The 25415-nt window shown below is 34.3% G+C and overlaps 1 protein-coding gene across 3 annotated transcripts; it reads left to right on the top strand.

The window, feature by feature from the left end:
• Positions 1 to 1427: 1427 nt before the first annotated feature.
• On the top strand, positions 1428 to 25415 carry IMPACT (impact RWD domain protein). 3 transcript variants are annotated; one of them, XM_016119518.2, is made up of 11 exons: positions 1428 to 1577; positions 2648 to 2776; positions 3731 to 3783; positions 4937 to 4999; positions 11252 to 11337; positions 14544 to 14666; positions 16461 to 16558; positions 18647 to 18720; positions 21689 to 21779; positions 23059 to 23193; positions 23931 to 25415. In XM_016119518.2, the coding sequence occupies exons 1-11, from the start codon at positions 1542 to 1544 to the stop codon at positions 23997 to 23999; spliced, it is 957 nt and encodes a 318-aa protein (XP_015975004.2). In that variant the 5' UTR covers positions 1428 to 1541; the 3' UTR covers positions 24000 to 25415. The 3 variants fall into 3 exon arrangements, with proteins under 3 accessions (XP_015975004.2, XP_015975252.2, XP_036085813.1); XM_016119766.2 differs by having other exon boundaries at positions 1434 to 1577; positions 2648 to 2681; XM_036229920.1 differs by lacking the exon at positions 1428 to 1577 and adding an exon at positions 2016 to 2289.

Here is a 25415-nt window from a genome sequence, read left to right on the forward strand (position 1 = left end):
GATATAACTGACATCACAAAGGGCTAAAACCCTCCAAATCCTCTCTTGAAACCAAAATGAATGCACATGTGCAGATTTATGGAGACAATCATAAAGGGGGCTATACAAACCATGTGACAAGAGGAAGTAAACAACTGTAATGTCAGAAGCAATGAACTGCAGGAAGTTCTTTTAAAAAGCCACAGTTTTTCTGCCAATATTTTTCTCTCCTGGAACAAAGTCTCTCCCCTCCTTCAATTAGCTAACCTCTCTACCTGTTCTTTAATAACTCAAGCTTTCTTTGGAACAAGATGCCCAATAAAATTTGGATGGATGGGACTTCTTTGTGCTACTAACACAGTATGAGGACATGATTCTAGTCCATGTGAATGCTGATTTACTTTTGTTCCCCACATCTTAGCTCCTTAAAGGCAATACATGACATATGGTTATCACCAAAGCTTAGCACAATAAGATCCTAATAAATTACTGTTGAATTAATAATCTCACAAACTCATATTGGATCCCCTCCAAGTAAGTCGGGCAGAATTCTTTACAGGTACTTATGCAGTGCATCCTTGACTCAGAATAAAGAAAAATTAAAACATACCTATGATTAAGGAAGATGGGGAGGAATAAATTACTATTTTGAGTTTTCGTTTGCATGTGTGAAGAAAGTGAGACAAAAGGGGATAGAATACCTCCCAAGTAAAAGAATTAGTGGCTTGACTAAGGTGTCTCCAATAAGATGACCAATATAATTCATAACCAATGTATTGGAATGTACGCATGGGCACGGAAGAGAAATGTTACAAACTAACTCAAATTTTTTTGGATAACACCATGATCCTAATGTCGACTGGCATAATTAGAGTCCTGTAGGAAGTTGCTCCCCAACAAAATGTCCAAAAACACTGAAGAAAACTGTCACAATAAAACAGTAAGTGGTGGGTAAGATTTTCTCCATCGCTTTCAAAATTGCCACCAGCGCACTCTTGCTCTCCGGATTTTGGTAAGTCGAGCCCATTCTTGCTCGAATCAGACAGAATATCTTAAAATACGTAAAACAAACAAACAAACAAACAAACAAAAACACACCCTCCTGTCCTGACGTGCAAAGGTGTTTGGGGCTGTGGATTGAGGTCCGATCCCTTCCTGGGAGGCGGCGGTTAATCCGACTCCCCAGCTTCTCCTGGGGAGTACTGATGGTGTGGAAGTGGCGGTGGGCAAGCAGGAGCCCCCCGCTCCCCCGAGTTTCTAAGGAAAAGGAGCCAAGAAAGTGTTGGCCGCCCCTCTGGCAGGAAAGCTTCCCCCGGGCCCCACTAAGGGGGAGGAGTAAGACGCGCGCCAGACCACAGCCGGGAGCCGCAGCTGCTGGGAACCCCTCTCACCACCTGGCCCGCAACCCGGAAGCAGATGCGGACTGCGCGGCACGGCCCGGGTTGCGGTTCCGGGTCGGACAGAGCCACAGCCTGCGTTTCGCTCGCCGTCGCAGCGCCCCGCCCCGCCCCCGAGCTCCGGACCTAGGCAGGTGGCGGCAGTCGGGCCGCTCCCGGGGCCACATGGCTGAGGGGGACGCTGGGAGCGACCAGAGGCAGGTGAGGCCCCGGCGGGGCGCCGGCCTCTAGGCTTGGCTCGGCCTCGTCTCACCGCTCCGGGCCTCCTCCGCCGAGGGGCCTTCCGCCCGGGTCCGATCCTGGTCCCGCCTGCACCTAGTGCCGCTAGTCGCGCCGTTTGCTCCGACGCGTACCATTTTCTTGGCGCTTGTTCTCGGCTGAGCACTTTCAGGCCGGCGGGTCCCGGGCGTCGGCGGGTTAGGCCTGCCTCAGAGGGTGTCATCGTCAAACCATCAGCACGTGATTGAGCATTTTCAGGCCGGAGCCAGAAACCCGGGTTCTGTCCCCTGTCCTGTCGCTTCCGGATTACCTTGGACAAGTCACTTAAACTCGGTTTTTGCCTTTGAAAAACGGGCGGTACTTTGACAGACCCTGGAGGAAGTTCCCTCAAGGACCACGGTTCTTCTTGTGGTATTGAGCTTTCCTCTCCCTGTGCTTGGCTCACGTGGGTGCCTTTAAAGCCTTTTCTACTGGGCTGTGAGGACAAAACGAGCTGGTACAAAAGTTGAATGCATGCTTTGCTTCCTGTCTCACCCTTAGCTCCAATTATCTTTTTTTCTTACCCCAAACCCAAAGAATAATTTTGAAATGTTTTTATTACCAAAAAAAACAAAAACAAAAAAACAACTCAGCGTTGTGCCCAAATCCAAAACAAAAACAACGGAAGGAGATACCCAGTAGGAATATATGGCTGGTAAATAGCAACACTGCTTGAGAGTGAGGGTGGGGATTACTTGTTAAAAATGAGAAGGTGGAGCAGAGAAGTTACTTTATCCATTCATTTGTGAATCTACAGGTTATGGGAGTGCATACATATTTTGGCTCAGTAGTGGCCAAAAGCACAGTGTGTTTAGCAGGGCTGGTTCCAGTCATAGTAGTGTATGGCAACCACCTAGAGTAGACCTGCTGCTAAGAAAGTTTGGCAGTGTTCATTCAGGGGTCCTTCCTCCAGGCTAGTAATGTTAAAAGTAATTACCTTATAAAGGAATTAGGAAAACTAAAGTTTTTAGGATATGCACATTCACTGACTTTTTCTCCCCATCAACTTCCAGAATGAGGAAATTGAAGCAATGGCAGCTATATATGGTGAGGAATGGTGTGTCATTGATGACTGTGCCAAAATATTTTGTATTAGAATTAGCGACGATATAGATGACCCCAAGTGGACACTTTGCTTGCAGGTATTATTTTCCCCTTCTGTATGATTGACTGTTGTATTTCTCTAATGACTCTCTTGCATGATTTTTTCTAAATTGTCTTTTTTATTGGCTATTGTCAACGATTGATTACCTAAACATATGGGTAATTAAATCTCAGCCCACACTCAAGTCACACTTTAAAGTATAGTCTCAATCTTTCCTATACCATTTATTTTAATTATTTAAGTGTTCTTAATGTACCATTGACAGACTCAAGTTTCGCATCCTTAATCCTGTCCATTTAAAAAGAGAGGGTCTAAACCTGGGAAAATAACTAACATTTAAGAGGAAGAATAGATAGTAATATAGATGATTCATAGCATAGATACTCATTTCTTTGTTAATTAGGAGTCAGTTGTGGTTAGGTTTAAAAAAAGAAAAAGACCACTATGGCTGTTGTAATGCTCATTCTTTAATGACTATCTATACTTAGAACATAAGAGATGCTAAATTGTGTTTTCATCAGTATTTGTTTTTATAATAATACTGTTTTGGAAAGAAATCTGTATGGTTTGCTAAGTGTTAGCTGATGATACATTTAACAGTATTTAATACGATTTTTTTCTTAGTATTTTTTCCAGAAAAATCCCTGGAACATGTTAAAATGTCACTGTATTTATTTAGGGTTAAGGTATAATGCCACTGTTCAGTTTTTTTTTTTTTTTTAAATCTTTGTCCTCTCCACCCTTATTGCCTAACTTCATTGCTTTTAAACTTTCCCTGCAAATAATAAGCCCTTCTTAAAAAATTGGCATCATCAACAACATATTTAAGGTAGAAGTATAAATAGGAGGGGATTTTCCCTTGAGATTTAACAAAACAATGGTTTTGTTTATTAGTTTTGCAAGTTAGAAATTTATCCAGTGACTAGCTTTATAAATATTGTTATTTGGAGCCATCAATTATAAACCAATTTGTTTTTAAACTGCTTTGTAGGTGATGCTACCAAATGAATACCCAGGTACAGCTCCACCTATTTATCAACTGAAGTAAGCTCCATTTCTACATTTATATTTTTATAAAAAGATCATGCTTTTCAAAGATTGTTTATACTGTGCATTGTGTTGCTATACAATACCTTTCTTATAAAGGCGTATTTAGAAATTAATCCCTTTTGGGCTTGGTATAGAGCATTTAAATAAATTATATAAAAACATGCTGAAGTATATCACTTAGCATGAAAGAGAATCACAGGGTTCATAGAGTAAAATAGCTACAGAATTGTCTTGAGACGGAGAAAAAAATCATCCTTTTTAGACAATCTAGTAATCTAGAAACCCTGGCCTGTAGAGTTTCTCCTAACCCTGTTCTGCTATAGGTATAGCCACAGTTTCTTGACATGCCTCTGTGTAAGACCGCCTGCTTTCCAGGAATTACCTATGGTGCTTCTGGTATTTTTCCCTGCCCATTATGGTTGAGGAACCATTTTCTCAGCCACCAAAGCTTAACATTAATGAGTTCTGATCTATTTGCAAGTAACCTTTGATCAACCTCGTTTACTTGACCTCCTGAGTTGTATAAATCTGTGTAAACAGAATTCCATGGAATCTCAATTGCTAATATTTTTACCTACCAGTGGGATTTTTAGTATGAGTGTTTTAAAACCATAGCAATAAAATTTTCTGTAATTTTCATTTTTTATTTATTGAAGATGTAATTATAGAATGCTTGTAAACATAAATGCCATTTTCAGAAAAAGTTAATATGTTTTTACAATCATGTGGCAACTAGCTTATTTGTTAGAGTTGTTTTGAGATACCAGTTAGAAAAAATTGGTACTTTCTGATAGTGTGGCAAATACTGTAAATCTGGAAATTTAGATTCTGGAAACTGTTCTGCCACTTATGTAAACCTGTGTGGTTTTATAATATCCTATGAACTCACTGTTATTTTTTAAACCATATTTTAATTGAATAATATTGGCGTTGGCTTCATCCTGGTTTTCTGGGAGAACTAAATGAACTAATGCCAGTGGAAGCATTTTCGAACTGTATAGATTTAAGCAATATAAAATAACATTTTAATGAAAATAGATGATTTTTAAAAGTTAAATAAAACTGACTTGTGGTTTAATCAGTAATTTCTGTTTAAGATGTAAATAGAATCCTCAAATAATCTTTCCTGTGTTTTATTTAATCTTAGTGCTCCTTGGCTTAAAGGACAAGAACGTGCGGATTTATCGAATAGCCTTGAGGAAATATATATGTAAGTAACAGGTGATTAAAAAAATTCTACTAGTGATCCTATTGTGGACTTTTGTCGGTACTGTGATATGTTAGGGCCTTTTCCAAACTTTTTGTTAAGCCACCTTTCCATTAATAAAAAGTATACACTTGAAGAGTCTATTGATATACTCTATTTTTCACCGTTCCATTCATTCAACAAATATTATAATACTATATCACACACCCTTTACTAGATCCTGGATACACATAATTAGCAAAAACAGAAATGGTCCCTGTTTTCATGGCATTTAGAATTTACTGGTAGGAGAGATATAACATCATAAAAGTGAATATAAAACTACAGCTGTAAGTTCTGTAAAAGAAAGATATTAATGTGTAGTAATGACCGAGTTTGAAATAAGACCTGATGTAGTTTAGAAGGTAAGGAATGGCTTATTTGACTTAGAGCCGAGTTACTTAGGTGAAGATAATTTCAGTGAAAGGCCACAGCATGGTGGGAAAATGACCTGGCGAGGTAGGTAGGGAAGTCATGCAAAGTCCTGTAGGCCCTGTAAAGGACTTTTGGCCTTATCCTAATACCCATGGGAAGCAGAGAAGAGTTTTAAGTGGTGTGATGCTGTGATAAGATTTTCTTTTTGAAAACACCATTCTGTTTCTCTGTGGAGATTGATTGGAAGGGAGGAAGAATAGATTTGGCACATCAGTTATGATATGACTGACTTGGATTATAATGAGATATATTAATTTACTAAAACAAATGTTTTGAAATATCAGTTTTACTGTAATCCATGAATGGGTAAGGATTGTGTCGTATAGTCTCAGTGGCCATCCCTTTGGTACACTGAGAGTACCCTCTTTATATTTCTGGGATCTAGGCCAGGTTTCTTTTCCTCCTAAAATCTTTAATTAAAAAATGGTTTGATTCTGTTCTTTCCTTGCTAGAGAAAGTGTGGTCTTCCTTGAGTTCCCAGGTTTACACTTGACTTCAGAAGTAACCAAGAATATACCATTAGGGAATAGTCCCATTTTGTGATTCCATCATCTTCAGCATATTTGTATATATTTCCTCAATTAAATGTTTTCTGATACCTGTCTCTAACCTTACTGGCCACTTCTACTTTTGTGCCCCAACAAACTTCTTCAATCCTGGATTTATGCTTATTTACCAATTTATCTCCCCGCTTTAAATAGAATAAGGTAAATATATTGCAAATTTGTTCACTAGTGATGTAGTGATTGTATTTCTTCTGGTTATTTTCATTTCTTACTTGACCTCTATAAGTTGGTAGGGTTGAAAATCTTCCCACACTTGGCTTCCATCATGTTAATCATATTAGTAAAATTTTTCTCCTACCTACGTACAATGTCTTGCACTCTGAAAAGGCATCCGATCTGTCTTTTCTCTTTCCAAAAAAGTACCCCGCCGCCGCCCCAATTTTACAAAGAGATACACTCTTATAGGACACAACTTAACTGTTCCTTTTTACTAGTTCACTTAGCTGTTTAGCAAGTATCAGAAATTACAAAGCAAGTTGTTTTAAAGATGGAATAGGGTTTATACTGTCTTCTTTTTTTAATAAAATGCTTGAATCACCCAAGTCCAATAGTAGTATTTTCACACATGTGGTCTAAATAGAAATACACATTCTGTTTTTAAAAGTTTGGCAACTTTTAATTATACTTTTCCACAAAATTCCAGCAGGGGGCAGCAAGTGAAAATATTATTGGTCTTTGAAAATTAAACATAAGATAAATGTATGCATGTAGTTGTTAATGTTTATATTTTCATTATGTTCTAAATATTGTAACTATCAAGATTTTCATATTTATTTAGCATCATTTCGAATGCTAAATTTGATTTTGGCCAAGGTAGAGGACAAATTATAGTTTGTTTTCTCTTATGTGGGTTATTAAGAAGTCAGAAAACCAGTAGTTTTTCCATAAACATTTATTGAGTATCTCCTGTATGCTGGCACTCTGTTAGGCATTTGGTATTTAAAAATTAAGATAGACGTGTACCTATATATCAATATAATTACTGAGAGGTTTGGACCAAGTGTTATAGCTTTTTTAGAGGTTTTAGCAGCAAACGATCTCTGGGCATATGGGTGAGGTTGTAAAGGAGGGTTTCACTTTGAAGTGACTTTTGAGAACAGTGTTTGCCAGGTAATCAGAGGGGAAAGATTTTGTGATAGAAGGAACTGCAAAAGTGAAATCATGTGGGTATGAAGCATCTTCAGAGTTCAGCAAGTAGTTTAAGATTCCAGGTGTATAAATTGAGGTAGTTATAAGGAGAAAGGACCTATAAGCTTGAATAAGGAGTTTGGGCATTATCTCGTAGGCTCTGGTTGTTTTAGGTGGGTGGCGGTGGTGATTTAATGAGATTTTTGTAGCTGTGTAGAAGATAGTGTGAAGACTTTTTAGGAAGGGACACCATAGGAAGAACAGTCAGAAACTCAGGAGGGAGATGGCGGATGCCTTTATTAAAACAACAAGAATGTGGGTGGAGAGAAATGGCCAGTTTAAGAGAGACGTAAGAATATAAACTAGGATTTGGTGGTTGATTAGGTGTAGATTAACTTGTTAATATCTTATTTTAAATATTTTGCATGTGGATATTTTGAATATATGAAAATAATTTTAATAAAACCAAAGGTAAATAACATTTTAAATACTTAGAACATCATACAAGTTGGTATTGTTTAAGAGAAAATGAAAGGGATTAGAATTTTTTTGTAGTATTTGAATTTATGATGGCCCATTTCAACATTATTTAATTTAAAATCCAAGAAAATGATTATTTTAATTTCCCAAAGCTCTTCATATTTTGATGTATCCTGTAGTTTTAGATGTGAAAGTTGGAGAGTGAGGCGTATCAAAGCAAAAATTGCACTGGGTAAAGTTAAACAGGCAAAGAAGGTTATTCAGGACTGTTGTAATAGGAGGAAGAGGACAGAAATCAGTCTGAACTCAACTTCCTGACACAAAAGGCAGGAGGATTTTTAAGGGCTGGGATGAACTAGTAGACAAGTACTGGGGAATGTTGGGAAGAGGTTGATCATTGAGACGTGTCTAGCACATTGTTATTTCCTGAGTTTGCAATGTGTTTCTCTTATTAGGCCCTCTGTGTTTGCTAACTGCTCATTTGAAGTTAGGCTTCTACCCTCTTTTAGAGACTGACAGATAAGGGCACTGTTTTCCTTGATGACTACATTTCAAAAGGGTGGCTGCTGGATCCTTGAAGACCTAAAGGAGCAAAACATTTATAATGATAAGTGTTCTAAAGAAAACACTCTAAGAAAAGGGAGGTCAGGGCCTAGAGTCAGGAAGTTCTGCCTGTCTGAAGTTTGGTTAAGCTGAAGTTTTTGTCTTAGGTCTCTGGAGTCAGTTTTTGAAATAGTGTGACCTCTTTAAGTCTGTTTCCTCACCTGTAAAGTGATGATAATAGAGTAATATCACTGTGAGGATTAAATGACAATTCCTATAAGTCATCACTGTATAACAAATTTCATTTTGATCTCATTAAGAATCGTCTCATCTCATTTTGTCATTTTGAAAATGAAATGAGAATTCAGACAGATGGAGTGATATGTCTAAGGTTGTACAACTTAGTGCATTTCAGTGAGTAGCTTTACCTTTAAATCAATAAATAGAAGTATTGGAAAATTAAAGATAGAAAAAGCCACAAGTAAAAGTAGAGTTATAAGTAACTTCGTTATGATCATTCTGGATTGGATAGGAGTTATTTAAGTATAGTTATTCACAAAATATCCCAACTAAAATACCAGTTTTTACTCCAGCTTGGTCTTTTATTCCATTTGAAACAAACGTTGTTCCAGGCTTTTTATATTTAGCTACTTTACCATAACTTCATAAATACTTGGCATTTTGCTCTATAATAAGTACTTCTCAGATTTTGCACCAGAGTCCTTGGGAATTAGCTGATTTCCTCAAGAACTTTTTGGGGATGGGAGAAGAGGTACAGGAGGGAGGACTCCCATCTCTTGTCTCTTTTAATTTATTTCTGATTTTGAGAGAGGTTTCATTACAGCAATGGCAAAAGTTTGAAAACCACCAAATCCTAGTGCATAGTTAAAAAGATAACAAACCATTATTTCAAGAGAAAACAAATACAGTAGTAATGTCAATAAATTAAAAAGAAACCTACCATCAGTGATAGAATTTGAGGGTCCAAGGGAAAGAATAATTTTTATCTTTTTCAAGAAACTTCACACCCACTGTAACTTCCATACCCTTAGTTTATTTCAGTTAAGTCTTGTTAAATACTAGGGAAGAAGGAAGCATTGAGTTGTACAGAAGAGCTGTTGGATATTTTTCTGCAGAAAGCCCTGGGCCAGAAGAGAGGAGATTTGGAGTTAAGGTTTAATTTCTTCTTTATTATTTGGAAATATTACTTACTGTTAAAATTCTTCTAAAGTGTTCCCTTCTATCACCAGCACAATCTGACTGTGAATGTATATGCACAGAGGGATGATTTTCCTGTCTTAAAGGGTGGTTGTAAGAATTAATTAACAAAGCATTTTCTACATATCTTCTATATAGCATATATAGTAAGCATTCAGTAACTACTAGGTATTAATATTACTAATTGTGGTGATGATGATGTGAGGAATTCAATAAAATGAAATTAGGAGATGGAGATACCATCTCTATAAATTTGTAAGGGTAATGATTATAAAACCACATATTTATAAGGATAATGATTACAAACACTGATAAGGGACCCAGTGTTCTCATTCACTACCATACCCCCAGGACTGCATGTAGTGCTCAGTTTCTAGGCCCTTAAAGATTTGTTGAGTTAATTAAGACAGTTCACTTAAAAATAAACTACTTTTGTAAAGTAAGATAAGATACTGTAAATCTGTTTTATAGATGAGGAAACTGAGACTCAGAGTTAAAGTGGCTTACTTGCCTAAGGGCACAGCTGCTTGATGGGAGAGCTAACTGCAGTGGGCAACCTGAGCTTTGGAGTAAGTCTGCATTCACATTCTGGCTATGGAATTCTTACTGCTTATAAGACTCTTAGACAAGTTAACTCTCTCTCTAGATACTTTTTCTCATTTGTACAATGGGGAAATAATACTTCATTAGACAATTATGAGTATTAATTATGTTGATAACATACAATTTACTTTGGGTTCAGTATATACTAAATACCTTGTACCTTTCTCTGCCTCTGTATCTCTAAGTATTAGAAGAGGATGGGAGTGGGAATTGTTTAAAAGAAACTCAACCAACATTCTCAGTTTTTAAAAAACCTTTCCAATTAACTCTTGCTACCTCTAAAAAGACAGGTCACCAAAAAACACAAGATTGTTTTAGTGCTAAGGAGTTATGGGTGAAATGGAGAGAATTTGAGGTACCAAATTATTTGAAAACTGTTCTTCTGTATGCATGTTTTGAAAATTTCCTCTGGTGGGTGCTTATGAGTCGTGATAAAGAGAGAGAAGGGTTGGTTTCAAGGAAGCTTAAAGGAAGGGGATAAGGTGTTGTTATGAAGTAGTGTGGTGATTTCTTTAAATACACATACTAAAACTTTTCTAAAATTTGTGTTATTTTCTAAAGAATAAACACCTGGGCCTTTATTTTATTGCTTTTGCCATTATTCAGCATAATTCTGTAGACATAAACCATGACATATTCTTTTTCTCAATGATCCTTTGAAATAGATTTATCAGAGGCAGCCAGACATTATTTGGAACCAAAATGAATCAATTTGAGCAATAGAATACAAAATATGAATATAAAATTGTTGCATTGATTGTTTTTTAAGTCTTGTAAATTGGCTTTCTGATTGAGTTCCTCAAATGCTTTGTATTCTTCTTTGTTGAAATAAGTATACCAAATGATAACTGTACCAAATAAGTGGTTTGAAACTGTTCAAAAAGTTAGGAAACCATGCCATAATCAGACATCAATACTGAAACTATATCCACATTTACATCTATCTAATTCATCCAGTTCAAGGTCAGAAATTTTCTTTACTTTCTTTTATTGCAACTCTTCTGTTTATTTTAAGTAAGCAGTGTTCTTTTTGGAGCCAGCTGGGGTTTTTAATGTTGATATAAACAATCTATATTAAATGCTTATCTACAAATGTTAGTAAATCTTATGTTTTTATAGATTATTTTTTAAAGGCATGGCTAGATTGCATAGAATGACTCAGATTATAATTGTCTGTATTTTCTTGAATTTGAGAAGGATATTTTTTAAAATAACAAATATTTTCCCCCTGAATTTTGTTTAGACAGAATATTGGTGAAAGTATTCTTTACCTATGGGTGGAGAAAATAAGAGATGTTCTAATACAAAAATCTCAGATGACTGAACCAGGTAGGATTGAAAAATATTATCAGTGCTCTTTTAATTTACAGTAATTACATTTTTACACGGACATTCTAATTGAAATTTTGAATGAAAACCTGTATTTCTTTGGAAAGTTCATTTACTCATGTAATTATGGCTTTTTCTTTGTATAAGGTTTAGCCTCTTTGGTTTTATATTATAGTCTTGTAGAAATAGAATTTTATGGTTAAAATTTGAACTTGGGTCAAAAAAATCTTTCTTTGATTATTGTTAAGGTAATATGCATGCAACATTACCACGCAACAGTCTTCATGAATTATTGAACTGTATAAGTTAGATATTAGCTTCTAGTAAGTGTCACGTTTATAGAAAAAGAACTTTGAAAAACACACTGATATTTGGGATATAAAAATTGACTTTGAAAATTGATTTTTAAAACTGAGATGTAATTCACATACCATAATTATTTGCCCTTTAAGATGTATAACTGAGTTGTTTTTAAATATATTCCAAAGTTTTACAGCCATCACCACTAATTTCGGGACATTTGAAAATTGATATTTGGCTCTATTATTATTCTTTTATTGAATCATTAAATATGACAACATGGAAATTTTTAATGTTTCCTATTTACTTCGTTCCATTCAACCACAAAAGCCTTTTAGAGAGGAAAATAACTATTTAACCTAATTTTATTTCCAGATAGAATTTTATTGTTATTATTGATAGAAAAGCTTTCAATTTGGGAAAAGAGGGAGTAAAAAAACCCCGATAGTTTATTTACTAATGTTTTAGAAGATTATTTATACAGAACCAATTATTTAAGACTCTGATAGTATACATTTAAAGTTGATAGTATATATTTTTTCAAAGCATTTTACTATTTTTCTGTAGAAGTAAATGTTTTTACCGGTTCCATTAAAATCAAAGAGATAGATGAAGATATTCTGTCTGTGTGATAATCTTCTTTGAAGTATGTTCCTTAACTTTTTATGATCCACATTCTGATTTTGCAGCATTTCAGTGCATTTATGAAAAAAGTGGTCTCAAAACAGAATTGTATTGAATGTCAACTATAATTGAAAAAATACTGATTTTTGCTCATCCACCATTCTACACTACAGGGATAATTGCAAAAATTAAATGTATGCTAGTAAAAATTTGGGACTCTAAATTTAAATTTGGGGATCATTTAATTCTTAGGAATACATTTTAAAAAGTATTGATCTTAAAAATGGTATTTTCCCTTACCACCTATATCCAAAATTTAGTTTAACCCCTCTTCAAATTTTAGTAACTTGTTTTGTAAAATTTTATAATTTTTAGAAATTTTGTTTGAAAAAAATTTTATAAGAAACTTTTGGTAGACTTCATGTTAAAATGGAAGAATTAGTAATTCTGAAGAACTAATAAAGTTACAAGTTAGTGATCAGGGTATGTCATGAGAATTTTCCTCTCTAAGGTACCTGGTTAACAAATAATTTATTTTGATTTTACTGTTATTCTTAAGTAGATATTTATTCTTTATTATTTCATATTGTTTTTTCCTACTATAGGAAACATTTGAAATAATTAAATATATAATTATTTACAATTTTTAAAAATTCCATATTTTAGACACAAAAAAGTTAAAATAGTACAAAGAGCTTTCATCTCTATCCCTGCTTCCTCTAGTAATGTCTTACATAACTATAGTATAATTATCAAGAACAGGAAACTAACATTGGTATAATATTAGCTAAGCTAAAGAGCTTATTCAGATTTCTAATTTTTATAATTTTTCCATTAAAATTTTTTCTGCTGTTACAGGATCCTGTCTGGGAGTCTATGTTGTATTAGTTGTTATTTCTTCTTACTCTCTTCTAGGCTATAAACAGTTCCTCAGTCTTTCTTTGACTTTTGTTACCTTTTATGACTTGACATTTTTGAAGAGAACTAATTGTTTTATAGAATGTCCCTCAATTTGGGTTTGTTCATTGTTTTCTCATGATTGGAGTAATATTAGGCATTTTGACAAGAATACCATAAAAACGATATTGTTTGCTTCACAGTACATTCTATAAAAGAGCTCTTGATATGATATTGTTTGCTTCACAGTATATTCTATAAAAGAGCTCCTGATATCAGTGTGCTTTATTATTGGTGATGTTTATGTTGGTTCCTTGGTTAAGGTGGTATCTGCCAGATATCGCCACTGCAAAGACACTGTATTAGTCAGGGTTCTCCAGAGAAACAGAACCAGCAGGATGTGTATGTATTATTTGTATGTATGTGTGTGTGTGTGAGAGAGAGAAAAGAAAAACAGAGAGAGAAAGCAAAGGAGGTAGGGAGGAAGTGATTGATTTATTTAAGGAATTGGCCAACAAGATTGTGGAAGCTGGCAAGTCCAAAATCATCAGAGTTGGCCAAAGACCTAGGCAAGAACTGATGTTGCAGCTCAAATCTTAAAGTTGTCTGCTGGTAGAGTTCCTTCTTCCTCTGGGAAAGTTAGTCCTTTTTCTATCAAGACCTTAACTGGATGAAGCTCAGTCACATTATGGAGGGCAGTCTGCTTTACTCAGAGTCAACTGATTTGAATGTGAATTTCATCAAGAAATACCTTTACAGAAACATCTAGAATAGTGCTTGACCAAATATCTGGGGCAATCTGGGACAATTTGGCCTTGTCAAATTGACATATGAAATTAACCCACACAGTTACTATCTTTACCATTTTAATTCATAAGGAGGGAGATACTTTGAGGCTATACTTATGCTATTCCTCCTTAAACTTTCACTCACTAATTTTAGTTCATTAGTAAATCTTGTCAACAGTATTTATTACAATATTTATTAATTGGAATTCTATTGTGAGGAAGAGATATCTTTTCTCTCCATTAATTTATTTGATCGATTATTTATATTAGTATGAACTCATGTATATTATTTTGTTCCATGAGTTAAAATTTCATGCTGTCATTATTTTGTTGTTCAAATTGTTGCAGGTTTGGCCTTTAGGATCTCCAGATAGACTCTTGTGTTCTTTTGATAAGCTCCTATATTTTTTTGAGCATTTTTTTACTTTCTGGAATCATAGATATTTCAGGCTCACCTTGCATTTTCCTCGCTTCAACCCTATAATCTACCACTTCATGTAGAAGCCCTGGTTCCTTCTATTGAAGAATAATGTTTAGAGACCAAGACTAACGATTAAGTGTCTCATAGATCACTCATAATGTCTTATATCTACATAGGCCAGGACGTAAAGAAGAAAACTGAAGAGGAAGATGTTCAGTGTGAAGAGGATATCGTTTTAGCATGCCAATTAGAAAATTCAGTTAAAGCATTGGATTTTGATGTCAGTGAAAATCGAAGAGGTATAATGTTACTAATTTCTTTTGAGGAAAGTGGGCTGGTAGTATTATGAATTGTTTTTGGAGTGGTTTATAAATTTCGTCAACTTCTGCATGACAGGAAATAGTTAAGAATTTGCAGAGAATTAGTTTTCTTTTTTACCTACCTGCTAGCCATTTTCATTTTGTGGTGGGTCTATCATAGTGAAGAAAAAAATATAAATTTATTTATTTATTTTTTGCTACTTTCTAGAGTTTTGAATTACTGATGTGATAAATTGAAACTAAGAAAAGCTGTCTTAATGTTTTCACATCCTGTTTTTATATTTCTGTTTTGAAATTCTCATATATCCCAAGAGTTAAATTTTAGTCTGTGCTCACAAAATAAATATCATAATTGAAAGTACAACCATTAAATTAAGGCTAGTACAATACCTTTAAGATTTCAGCTTTCCATAAATAAGTGGTGTTCAACTTTTGAAAGGTTGATATGATAAATTGGCTCTGTATTTCTATTAGAAAATATATTCCATTTTGCATTTTAAAATTTCGAATGGTATCATCAATTTCCTCAAGTCTCTTACAAAAACATGATAGGCCAGAGGAAACATTCAGTCTCTTTGAAGGTAAGGAGTTTTCTATGCCATTATACAGTAGCTTTTAAACAGTATAATGAAGGTTTAAAGTTCTTGCATGGTGTCACAGGGCTAGTGAAAGGGGATGAAGAAGGAGTGAAAGAGTTGGGGAGAGGATCCAGAACTCCTGCCCCTGCTTCAATCTAAGTAGATTCCATTTTATTTGTTTATATCTTTGTGGATTTGGTGTAAGATTTCTTTTGGGAAACAGGATCCACTATTAAAAGAGTGAAAATCACAGTCATAATTGACCTTAGTACTGTATTTGTACAGGGGTGACAGTCTGTTCAAGAAGAGGGTACTATTGGGGAAAGTAAAACATCCTGCATAAACCTGGTTTCTAGTCCTAGTCCTGTCACAAAACTAGTGCAGTGACTTTTGACAAGTTTAGAGATACCCAGAAATATTTTTACATGTGTTAGTTGAAGTAGTTCATCAATTGTAAGGCAAGCCGACTTGGTAAGATTCAACAGATCAGCGAGTGGCAATGGGAAAAAATTTAATTCTTTTTTTCCTGAATAATTTTTCATCCTAAATGAGGGCTGTGTAGCAGCCAGGATGGTTGGTAAGTTTCTCAACAGAGTTAAAGGTAAATTAGTGGTTCTTAAATTTATTTAAGAGGCAGAATAACTGGAAATTATGATACCCTATGGAATACCAATATGATATATTATTGATATATTTCAATCCTATGAAGTAGGAACAGTTATTAGCAGAAGATACTAGGTGATAGCTATACAAAATAAAGTCATGTTTCCAAACCCAGAGAGAGGTCCATTAACAGTAGAATGGATAAGTAAATTATGGTATATTTACAGCTGTCAATCCTTTTGGTCTCAGGACCCCTTTATACTCTTAAAATTAGATACCGTACTAAGTTATATTACTACCACAGTCCAGGATTTCAGTTCCAACCCACCACTTCCTCTGGGTGACCTTGGCAGATGAAAATCATTTATAAGTCAAGTAGATTTATGTTCTGTACAATATATTTGGAAACTTTTTACTTAAAATTATCATTTAATTTTAATAGGTAACTATTAATGGCATTTGGGTTGATTTGCTATATAATTTGTTTCTTTTCCAACTCTGTCCCTCCACCCCGCCCATACCATTGCCAGGTTTTTAGCATTTAACGTATGAATTTTAAAAATAAAAGTAACGTAATTCTTTAAATTTATAGAAATAGAAGAATTACCTCCAATTGATCATGGAATTCCTATTACAGACCGAAGGAGTACTTTTCAGGCACACTTGGCTCCAGTGGTTTGTCCCAAACAGGTAAAGTAACTGTGACCAGCTCAGTTTGATGTTACTTTACCAACGTAATTAAGTAAATCGTTTTGCAATAATATCCTTATTTTTACTATTATTAATAGTTAATTTTCATGTAAGATAAGAAATATTTGCTGATTTATCTACCCTCAAATTACTGTGAATCATGGAAGGTTTGTTTTGTTTCTCTTTGTCACAGCTTTCAAAATCGTATGTAAACTAATTAGGGCCTAACCCTCTAATGCATTTTCAAACAAGAAAAATTTGTGGTGCCGTAGAAAATTATGACATTTAATAGCTTGTTAAAAAGAATTATTTTCCTATTGCGTGTGAGTTTTAGAAAACCAAGTCCGTTCCATTGTTGCCCAATTAAGGGGACAGCGGACAGACTGAGCCCAGTCATCCCTACCTGCATTCCTTTTCCTTGCTGCTTCCTGATCTTAGGTGACCTGATTCCTGCCCAAGGATGTCAAATAGAAGACTTTTCATTTAAAAACTGTATTCGTAGGTCTTTGTCTTTCTCACTCTCTTTTCAACACAATCATTTTCTTTGGTGCAATAATCTAGCTTAGTTTAAACTTTATTGACATAAGAGACAGTTTCAGTACTACCTATAAAGTCAAATTAACAAAAAATAAAGTCTCATTACCTTAGTATAGGTTTTAAGCATTATTTTCTTCCCTTTGGTTTCTATAGCTGCTGTATTCTCTAAGCTCTTCTAAAGATTAACCTGTAGGGATACATTTCTTTTAGCAGGCTGCCCTTTCACTCTCTGGTAGTCTATCAAAGAGGAAGTTCTTTTCTGCATTGACTTGTTGTCAAGATAGCTTTTGATGTAGGCTTCTGGACTTTTCTCTCAGGAACCCTGTTTTGCCCATGGCCCTTGCTCATAATTTGCCGCTGAGGTCCTTTTTAGATATTCTATTCTGAATCTCTTCATCCTGGTTCCACTTTCCGTTTTTGATTATAGTCACTTAGACTTATAGGATTATCATTTATGAGAGCTGAAATAAATCTCAGTGGTCAATATCTATTTTATTGATCAGGAATTTGAGAACCTGAAAGGTTAAAAAATGATGAACATAAGGTTGCATAATTTCTGATCCAGATCAGTCTCCCTGACTCCAACTCAGTCGTCCCTATCTGCAATATGGCCTCTATACTCCTTGCCAATTACCTTTCTAAAAGATCTGACCATGTGTCACTCCCCCACTCCTCCTGCCAATCTTTGGTGATTTCCATTGTCTGTAAGAAAAATCTAGGTTTATTATACAAAGTCCTTTGTGATATGACCCTAACTTTATCATTCCTGATACATCTTATTTATACTCTGTGTTAGTCACATAAAACTATTGGTCTCTTCTTATACCTTCTTTTATGTTACTGACAAGGTTGCCAGGTAAAATATAGAAAACCTAGTTAAATTGGAATTTCAGATAAACATTATTATGTGCGACTTACAATAAAAAGTTATTTGTGGTTTATCTGAAATTCCAACTTAACTGAATATTCTTTTCGTTACTTGCTAAATCTGGTACATCTGCACATGCTATTTCTTGTGAATGGGATGGCTTCTTCTTGCCCCATATCCCTCTTCCCCTCTGATGCATAAAAATTGCTACTTATGTTTTAAGACTTGGCTCCTGTTACCTCCTCTGTGAACCTTACATGACTCCCAGAGTGAGTTTTGTTTTTGTAACATATGGGACATACCATATTGTGTATCTAACATACTGGATACATAAATTTGGTAAATTTCCAGAACTAATTTTTAGAAATTCTCATATTTACATTTAAAATTCTCTACATGGGGAAAAATTTTCATGTTCAAGTGCCCTAGACATGTTAGTGCTCAAATATTTGTTGGTAATTGGTGTTCAAAAATACCAGATCAGGCCTTTTTGTAACAATTGAGAATACCATTTTCTGCCCCTAAAATGAGGAAAAACTTTTTTAGAGTGTAGAAGATTCTTTAAATAACTATTTCAGTATCACAGTATTTATATCAATATGTTTTAAGATATTTTTCTAGTATTTATATACAGAACGAATAAAAAGTATATATTAATTTATTTATATTATGTTGTTTTTAAGGTGAAAATGGTTCTTGCCAAATTGTATGAGAATAAGAAAATAGCTAGTGCCACCCACAACATATATGCGTACAGGTGAGTGATCATCACAATTTTAGGAATGTACAATTTGTAAAAAATGAGAGAAACTGAACTGATGCTATTTAAAAATAAAAAGTAACTATTACATATTTTTTTCCATTGTAAAAGTAATAATCGTGTGTAGAATATTTGGAAACTGCAGAAAAGAAAAATCAAAGGGAAAATGAGCCATTTTCTACCATTTAATGTTACCGATAATATTTTTATATATTTTGTCTTTTCTATGCAAGGTTTATCTTTTTAATACTTTACTCTTTTTTTTCTTAATTTAACAAAAACTTTTTTCTGTGTTGTTATAATTGCTTTATAAAGATTATTTTAATGGCTCTGTAATATATGTTTGAGTCTCCAAACCACAATTTATTTAATTATTACCTTTTCATTTTACTTTTTATCTTTTTTACTATTATAAAGAACATCTTTGTTTATGTTTTAGATTATTTCCTTGGGGTAGGTTCTATTTGCTTCAGATTCTTTTTTGAAATGAAAAGAGGGTACAATTAGAAAGGAAGATAGATTTCTAGAAGTAGAATTATCGAAATCATATTTTTGAAACTCCTGATACATATTGCCTAATTCTTTCCAAAGTTTTAAACCAATTTATACTCATATTAACAATGAACTAAAGGTGCTTCTTTTACTACTTGTATTTTAGTTTTGAATACTAAAGTTTTATACAAATCTTTGCTGATTTGTTAGTTAAAAGATGAAGGGGTATATTTTTAAATATGCAAATTAGTACAGAGTTAAAAGAACATATTTTAGGACTGAAATAAATCAGAATATAGATGTAGGGATTTGTTGCAAATCTAAAATGTGATTGAGACTATTTGTAAAATCTAGGCTATCTGAAACTCAAAAACATGTATCATTTTGGATATGTGAGTTTTTAATATTACTAAGTAACATCTCTTTAAATGCTAAAACTTACAAAAACTATTTGTTATATGTCCCTAGTATTACTGGAAAGAATTTCGATGTTTTCTAATGAGTTAGGGTCATCACTATAAATATTAGTTTGTGCTTGTTCTCAGTGATTAGAATGTGCTGTATAAGAATTAATAGTTACCATTCATTCACCTCACATGTTTACTGAATGCCTGTGTTGTACTAAGCACTTTAGAAAGTTAATTCTGATTGTTAACTCTGCCACTGTAGAAAGGTTAACTTTTTCAAGGTCACATAGTTGTTAAGTGGTGGAGCTGAATTTGATAATTAATTTATCTCTTTTTTTTATTCCTACATAGTTATAAGGCTGTACCTTCAGCAAGAGCTGTGTATCATATTGATTTTAAATTATCAAAAAATTAAATAATGTGCCAGGTAGTCTATTTCAGGCCACAGATTTTTGGGTCTTTAAGTTCTCATGAGTATTTTCATTCTTTGGCATATTAATAGGTGATTACCAGTCACTTCTCACAGATGTCAGCATGATAACATGCAGCAGCTCCTCTGCCTCACCCCCTTATATAATTGATACTTGGGAATGAAAGAGACGTTTGTCAGAGTTGTGTGTCAAAGACATAAAGTGGAGGCCTGAAAGACCCCATTGGGAGTAAAAAATGACCTTTCTTTGATACATGGACTTTCTAATGTGTGTATTGAATGCTTAGGGTCATTTTAAGGTTACTTCCTGATTCTGCGGCTGTATTCCTGCTTTAGAGTTGTGGGGTGCTGTTTAGTCTACTGGTACACAGCTGTCGGGTGACACATCATTATGTTCCTGGCATGTGAAGGAAAAGTTAGTAAAAGTGTCCATGGCGTTTCATTTTTTAAAAATCTAATAGTACTGATTTATACAGTTTTTTTTTCATTTTTTCCATAAAATTATGGTGTTAGATTATAATTACAAGCCTAATAACAATGAGCCACTGATTTCTTTTTGCCTTAAATTTGCCATGTAAAATTTTGTTTAATAATACTGTCTTTCTTCACACAAGATCTACTCTAAATAATAATAAAGCCTGTAGTAGGTGGTCAGTAAATATTTATTGAGTGAATAAATGGATAGATAGGTGGAAGGAAAAATGAATGAATGATTGAATATGATTGCTATAATAAAATTAATATAAATGACTTAGGTGTATAGATAAGGTAATATCTGACTCTTTATGGCCACAGCCAGAAAGAAGTCTTTACAACATTTGCTTAGTCGTAGGTGGTACCATTTGTAGGGGCCTAAGAAATTCACTAGATGGCATACCTTAAACTGGCACTATTTTCTTTTTACGCTCACACCTATTTGTCAAGCTTTATTCTACTACAAAGCCCTACGTTATTATTCCAAATGCTAAATTCGTATGTAATTTAAATGGGTAAAAATGGCATGCTTTATCTCTGAAATTAATAACTATCCAGGGGTAAATTATAGAGAAAAAGAAATCTTATTCAAAATGGGGACGATACAGACATACTTGATGGCTAGAATAAGATGTGAAGAAAGTATAAAATACTAACTTTTGTTGGTTTTTTCACCTCCATATTTTTTATATACTTTTTGTCTCTTTCACTAGAGCTTATGGTCTTTGAAGACAGGAGCACACCAATTATTTCTTCTGTATCATTTCATAGTGCCTAGTATGTGTAATGCTTCTATACGGTATATTCTCAATAAATGTTTTTTAGTGATTACTCTCTATAACCTCTTAGCCTTAAGGATAAATAAAGTGGAGAAATTTCAGATGTGTAAACTCACCTCATAATTGCAGCGATTCTGATTTAAGCAGACACCCTTGAGTCCTAGCTTTCCCAAGTATAAAAAGTGAACCATAGTGGATAGTAAATTATTAGTGAAAATATATCTAATATATAGTTCAAGAAGGTTTTTTTTTTTTTAAAAAAAAAAACAAAACAAATATGCCAATTTTGGAAGTAAATTGATTGTAGCAAGTATGAAGGAGTAAACTTTTATTACAATATTTTGAGATTTCAAAGTGTATAACCCTGTTTTATGTATTTCTAGAATATATTGTGAAGATAAACAGACCTTCTTACAGGACTGCGAAGATGATGGGGAAACAGCAGCCGGTGGGCGTCTTCTCCATCTCATGGAGGTAAGGGTAACTTAGACTCTGTTAATCCTGTTTTGTGAGCCAACAAAACAGCTTCATTTAGGAGTAAGTAAATCAGACCATATAACATGAGATATATTTGGTTTAATTAGTAGTTAAGTTTTGAACACTGAGAAAATTTTCAGCACTGGATATGGGGTGGAAAGCAAAGGGTTAATAAGTGTTGGGCTTTTAGGCTCTTTCAGTCATAGACAATAGAAGGTTGTCTTCATCCCTGGAAAAACTCCTTTTTGTTTTTTGACAATTTTCTCCCCTTCATTTTCTCTGTTCTGTCTTTGTGAAATTCCTATTAGTTGGGTATTAGACTTTCTGGATAGATCCAGAATGTTTCTTTTTTATTAAGTTGTCCATCTCATTGTCTGTGTTCTGAGACTTTTTTTGACTGTCTTCCAAAATTTCTGTTGAATTACAAATTTTTTTGGCAACCATGTATTTGTCAAGAGTTCTTTTTGTTCTCTATTTTTCCTTTTTTAAAGTGTGCTGTTCTGGTTTTATAGATGCAGTATCTTCTAAAATTTCTCAGAATATACTAATTAGAGGTGGTTTTTTAAAAGATGTTTTCTCAAAATTTTCCTGGTCCACTTTAGTTTGTTTATCTTGTCCTTTCTCTTTCATGCTGCTGGATTTTCTTCATCTGTCTGGTGATCATTGATTGTCCATTAGTTTTAAGAATGGATTGTTTATTTTCCTAAGGTAGTTGCTATAGTTTCTTCTGCTATTGTATGTGGAGGTTTGTTTCTAACCAGGCTATTCCCTTGATAGGAACTTTGTGAGTCAGGCCTGTAGACTGGTGGGCTTCACTTTAAGGGCAGCATTTGACAAATGTCAAACTGCGGAAGACCTTACCGGTAGGCCCAGCTGTTACTCATGCAGCCCCAGTTCTCTCTAGTAGTTTGTTCAGAAGCAGGCTTTGTGTTGTGTGGCCTTGGAGTAAAAGGCTGCCTAAACAGCTTTTCTGGGTGAAGTCACAAATAACTGGAACCCTACCTGCATGATCTCCCCTTCACTCTGCCCGGTTGCCCCAAAGTTTAGAATGTGAGGACACTGCAGAGCAGTGTTTGTTTTCCAAATTCCCTTCTCATTATAACATTCTCTCCCCTGAATTGTCAGTAATCTCACTCTGCTCACTCATGTGGTTCTGCCATTAAAATCAGAGGAAAATTTTATGTGCGTTTTTATATATGGGTTATTTTGTTTCCCTTTAAAACTCACATTTGTACATGTCTATATGTGTTTCTAATTCTGCTTCTGGAAATAACAGATTTTGAACGTGAGAAATGTCATGGTGGTTGTATCACGCTGGTATGGAGGGATTCTTCTAGGACCAGATCGCTTTAAACATATCAACAACTGTGCCAGAAACATTCTAGTGGAGAAGAACTACACAAATTTACCAGTAAGCGGTTATCAATGTTATATCTAGAGAGTTTCTCACCACTGCCCATGAAATTTTATAAAGGAAAAAACAAAATAAGGAATGAATCAGGATTTCTGTGGTGCATTAGAAAAATCTTTGAACTAGGAAACTGGAGGCTTATGTGCTAGTCAAAACCATGTGACTGGCCAGTTCTCTGACCTTGGGGAAATGCTTCATCTCTTTGAAACTTAATTTCAGATTCACAGAATTTTATAAAATCTTAAAGACTAATTAGTTTGTACTCCCTAAAATTGAAGTTCAGAGAGGTTGTAGCTAATGCTACAGTGAATTAGATGTTTTTTGAACATCTATAAAATTCTAACATTTTCTATTAGGGTCAGAGCACTGGAATGCCTTTAAATGCCTTCTTTCTTTATACTTTGAGGGTTTTTTTGTTTCATATTTTATAAACATGTTCATATCTATTGTATTTAAATTCTGTTGCCTTTGGAAAGTGAACAATAGGTTAAATAATATCGAAATTATTCGATTATAAACTTATTAGATAAATTAGTGTTTTCCTTGATTATTTTGATTGTTTTGTAAGTATTTAAATAGTAATAAAGTAAAAGTGTCCTATAAAGCAGAAAGATGATATATATGGAAGTAATTATACTTTCACTATTACACATATTCCATATGATTATATTTAAGGTTCCTAAGCCTATATCTTCATATTAATGAGGAGATATTACATTGATTTTTGTCTTTTTCAGGAGGAATCATCTAAGGCTTTGGGAAAGAACAAAAAAGTAAGAAAGGACAAGAAGAGGAGTGAACATTAATACCTGAAACTATTTGAAAGGTTAATTTGCCTATAATTATATACAAATTCCACAGTCATCAAAGAATATATTGTGCAGAGAGGGGATCCTGGACTGCTCAAGTCAGCCAGTTCATTGTGGACACCAACATTATCTTTTTTTCTTTGGTTATATCATCTGCCAAAAATAGAGAACTTTTGATTTATTCATGTGTGTTTCAGGCTGATTTGGAAGAATTAATTTGAACTTAATCACCACTTCACCTAATTTTATGAAGGTAACAGTTGCCCAGGGCAGTATCTGAATTAAATGTCCATTTCAGTACATGTCAAGTGCCTTTGTTAGGTGGGGAAGAAGTGTCTCTGGAGGAATATAAATATCTGATTTCTTGTCATTGGGATTCTCATTTTGTTAAATGAATATTGCCTTTTACTGCTTTTTATGGCTTATTGGAATAGGAACTCACTGAAGATTGATCTTAGAGAGTTTTTTCTTGTGATTTTAGTTCATAAGTATGTCACCTTTCATTTTATAGTGATCACTATTGAGTAATGGATTGATTAAGTGAAAATCCAGGAGTACCCATCTGCAGTGATGTACCGAAATAACTCATCTGACATATTTGTTAGCATAAGTGTTTTGCCTCAGTTTCTGTCGCAGATTGGTGATTGTGAAATTTCAAAAAATTATTTTGTAGCTTCTACCTTTTTTGTAATGTAAAGCAGTAAATGTGGAGTGTTGATAGTCTCCTCTTGCCCCTGAAATGTGTAAGTGTAATATCCTGGTTTCTTTAACAACCTGGAAGTACTCTTCTTGTGATCTTCATTGAGGAATTAGAGCTGTTCTAAAAGTTATGCTGTGGTTAATGGGGCATTTATAGAATGGGGTAGAGGTGGCAGAATGACCCTGCAGTAGGGCAAGAATATGTTGTGTTGTTATATAAATGTGATGCACATTTCCCACCTGCACTCCAGTCTTTCTCAATCTGTGACTGGAGAGAATGAACAAACCTTTGATTGGAAAAATGAAGAAAATTCCTCTTTTTCCCCATTCTTATCAAATCTTCTCATCAGTGTTTTATGTTCCTTTCATCTGCAAGTTGTATGATTTACATCTAGACAATAAATTTACCTTTCAGATGTAAAAAGTTATTAACTGTTCCCTTTCAGATGTGATTATAAACAATTATTAAATGTTAATTGACCATAGATTTACTAAATATTTCCGTCCAAAGAGGGGGAACCAGAAATTAGGAGATAGCTTGGGATGGTGCTGGAGCATGGGAAGCATCAGAGTAAAGTGGACATAGATATATTTTTTTTCTGTTCTCTGATGTTTTACCTTTAAAAAATTCATTTTTGGTTATTTTTAATAAGAATCTATCTGGTATATAGCTTTACACTAGGATGCATTCTGAGAAATAAAATCTGAATTATA

The sequence above is a fragment of the Rousettus aegyptiacus genome, unplaced genomic scaffold (genome assembly GCF_014176215.1).
Source record: "Rousettus aegyptiacus isolate mRouAeg1 unplaced genomic scaffold, mRouAeg1.p scaffold_m13_p_12, whole genome shotgun sequence".
Taxonomy (NCBI): Eukaryota; Metazoa; Chordata; class Mammalia; order Chiroptera; family Pteropodidae; genus Rousettus; species Rousettus aegyptiacus.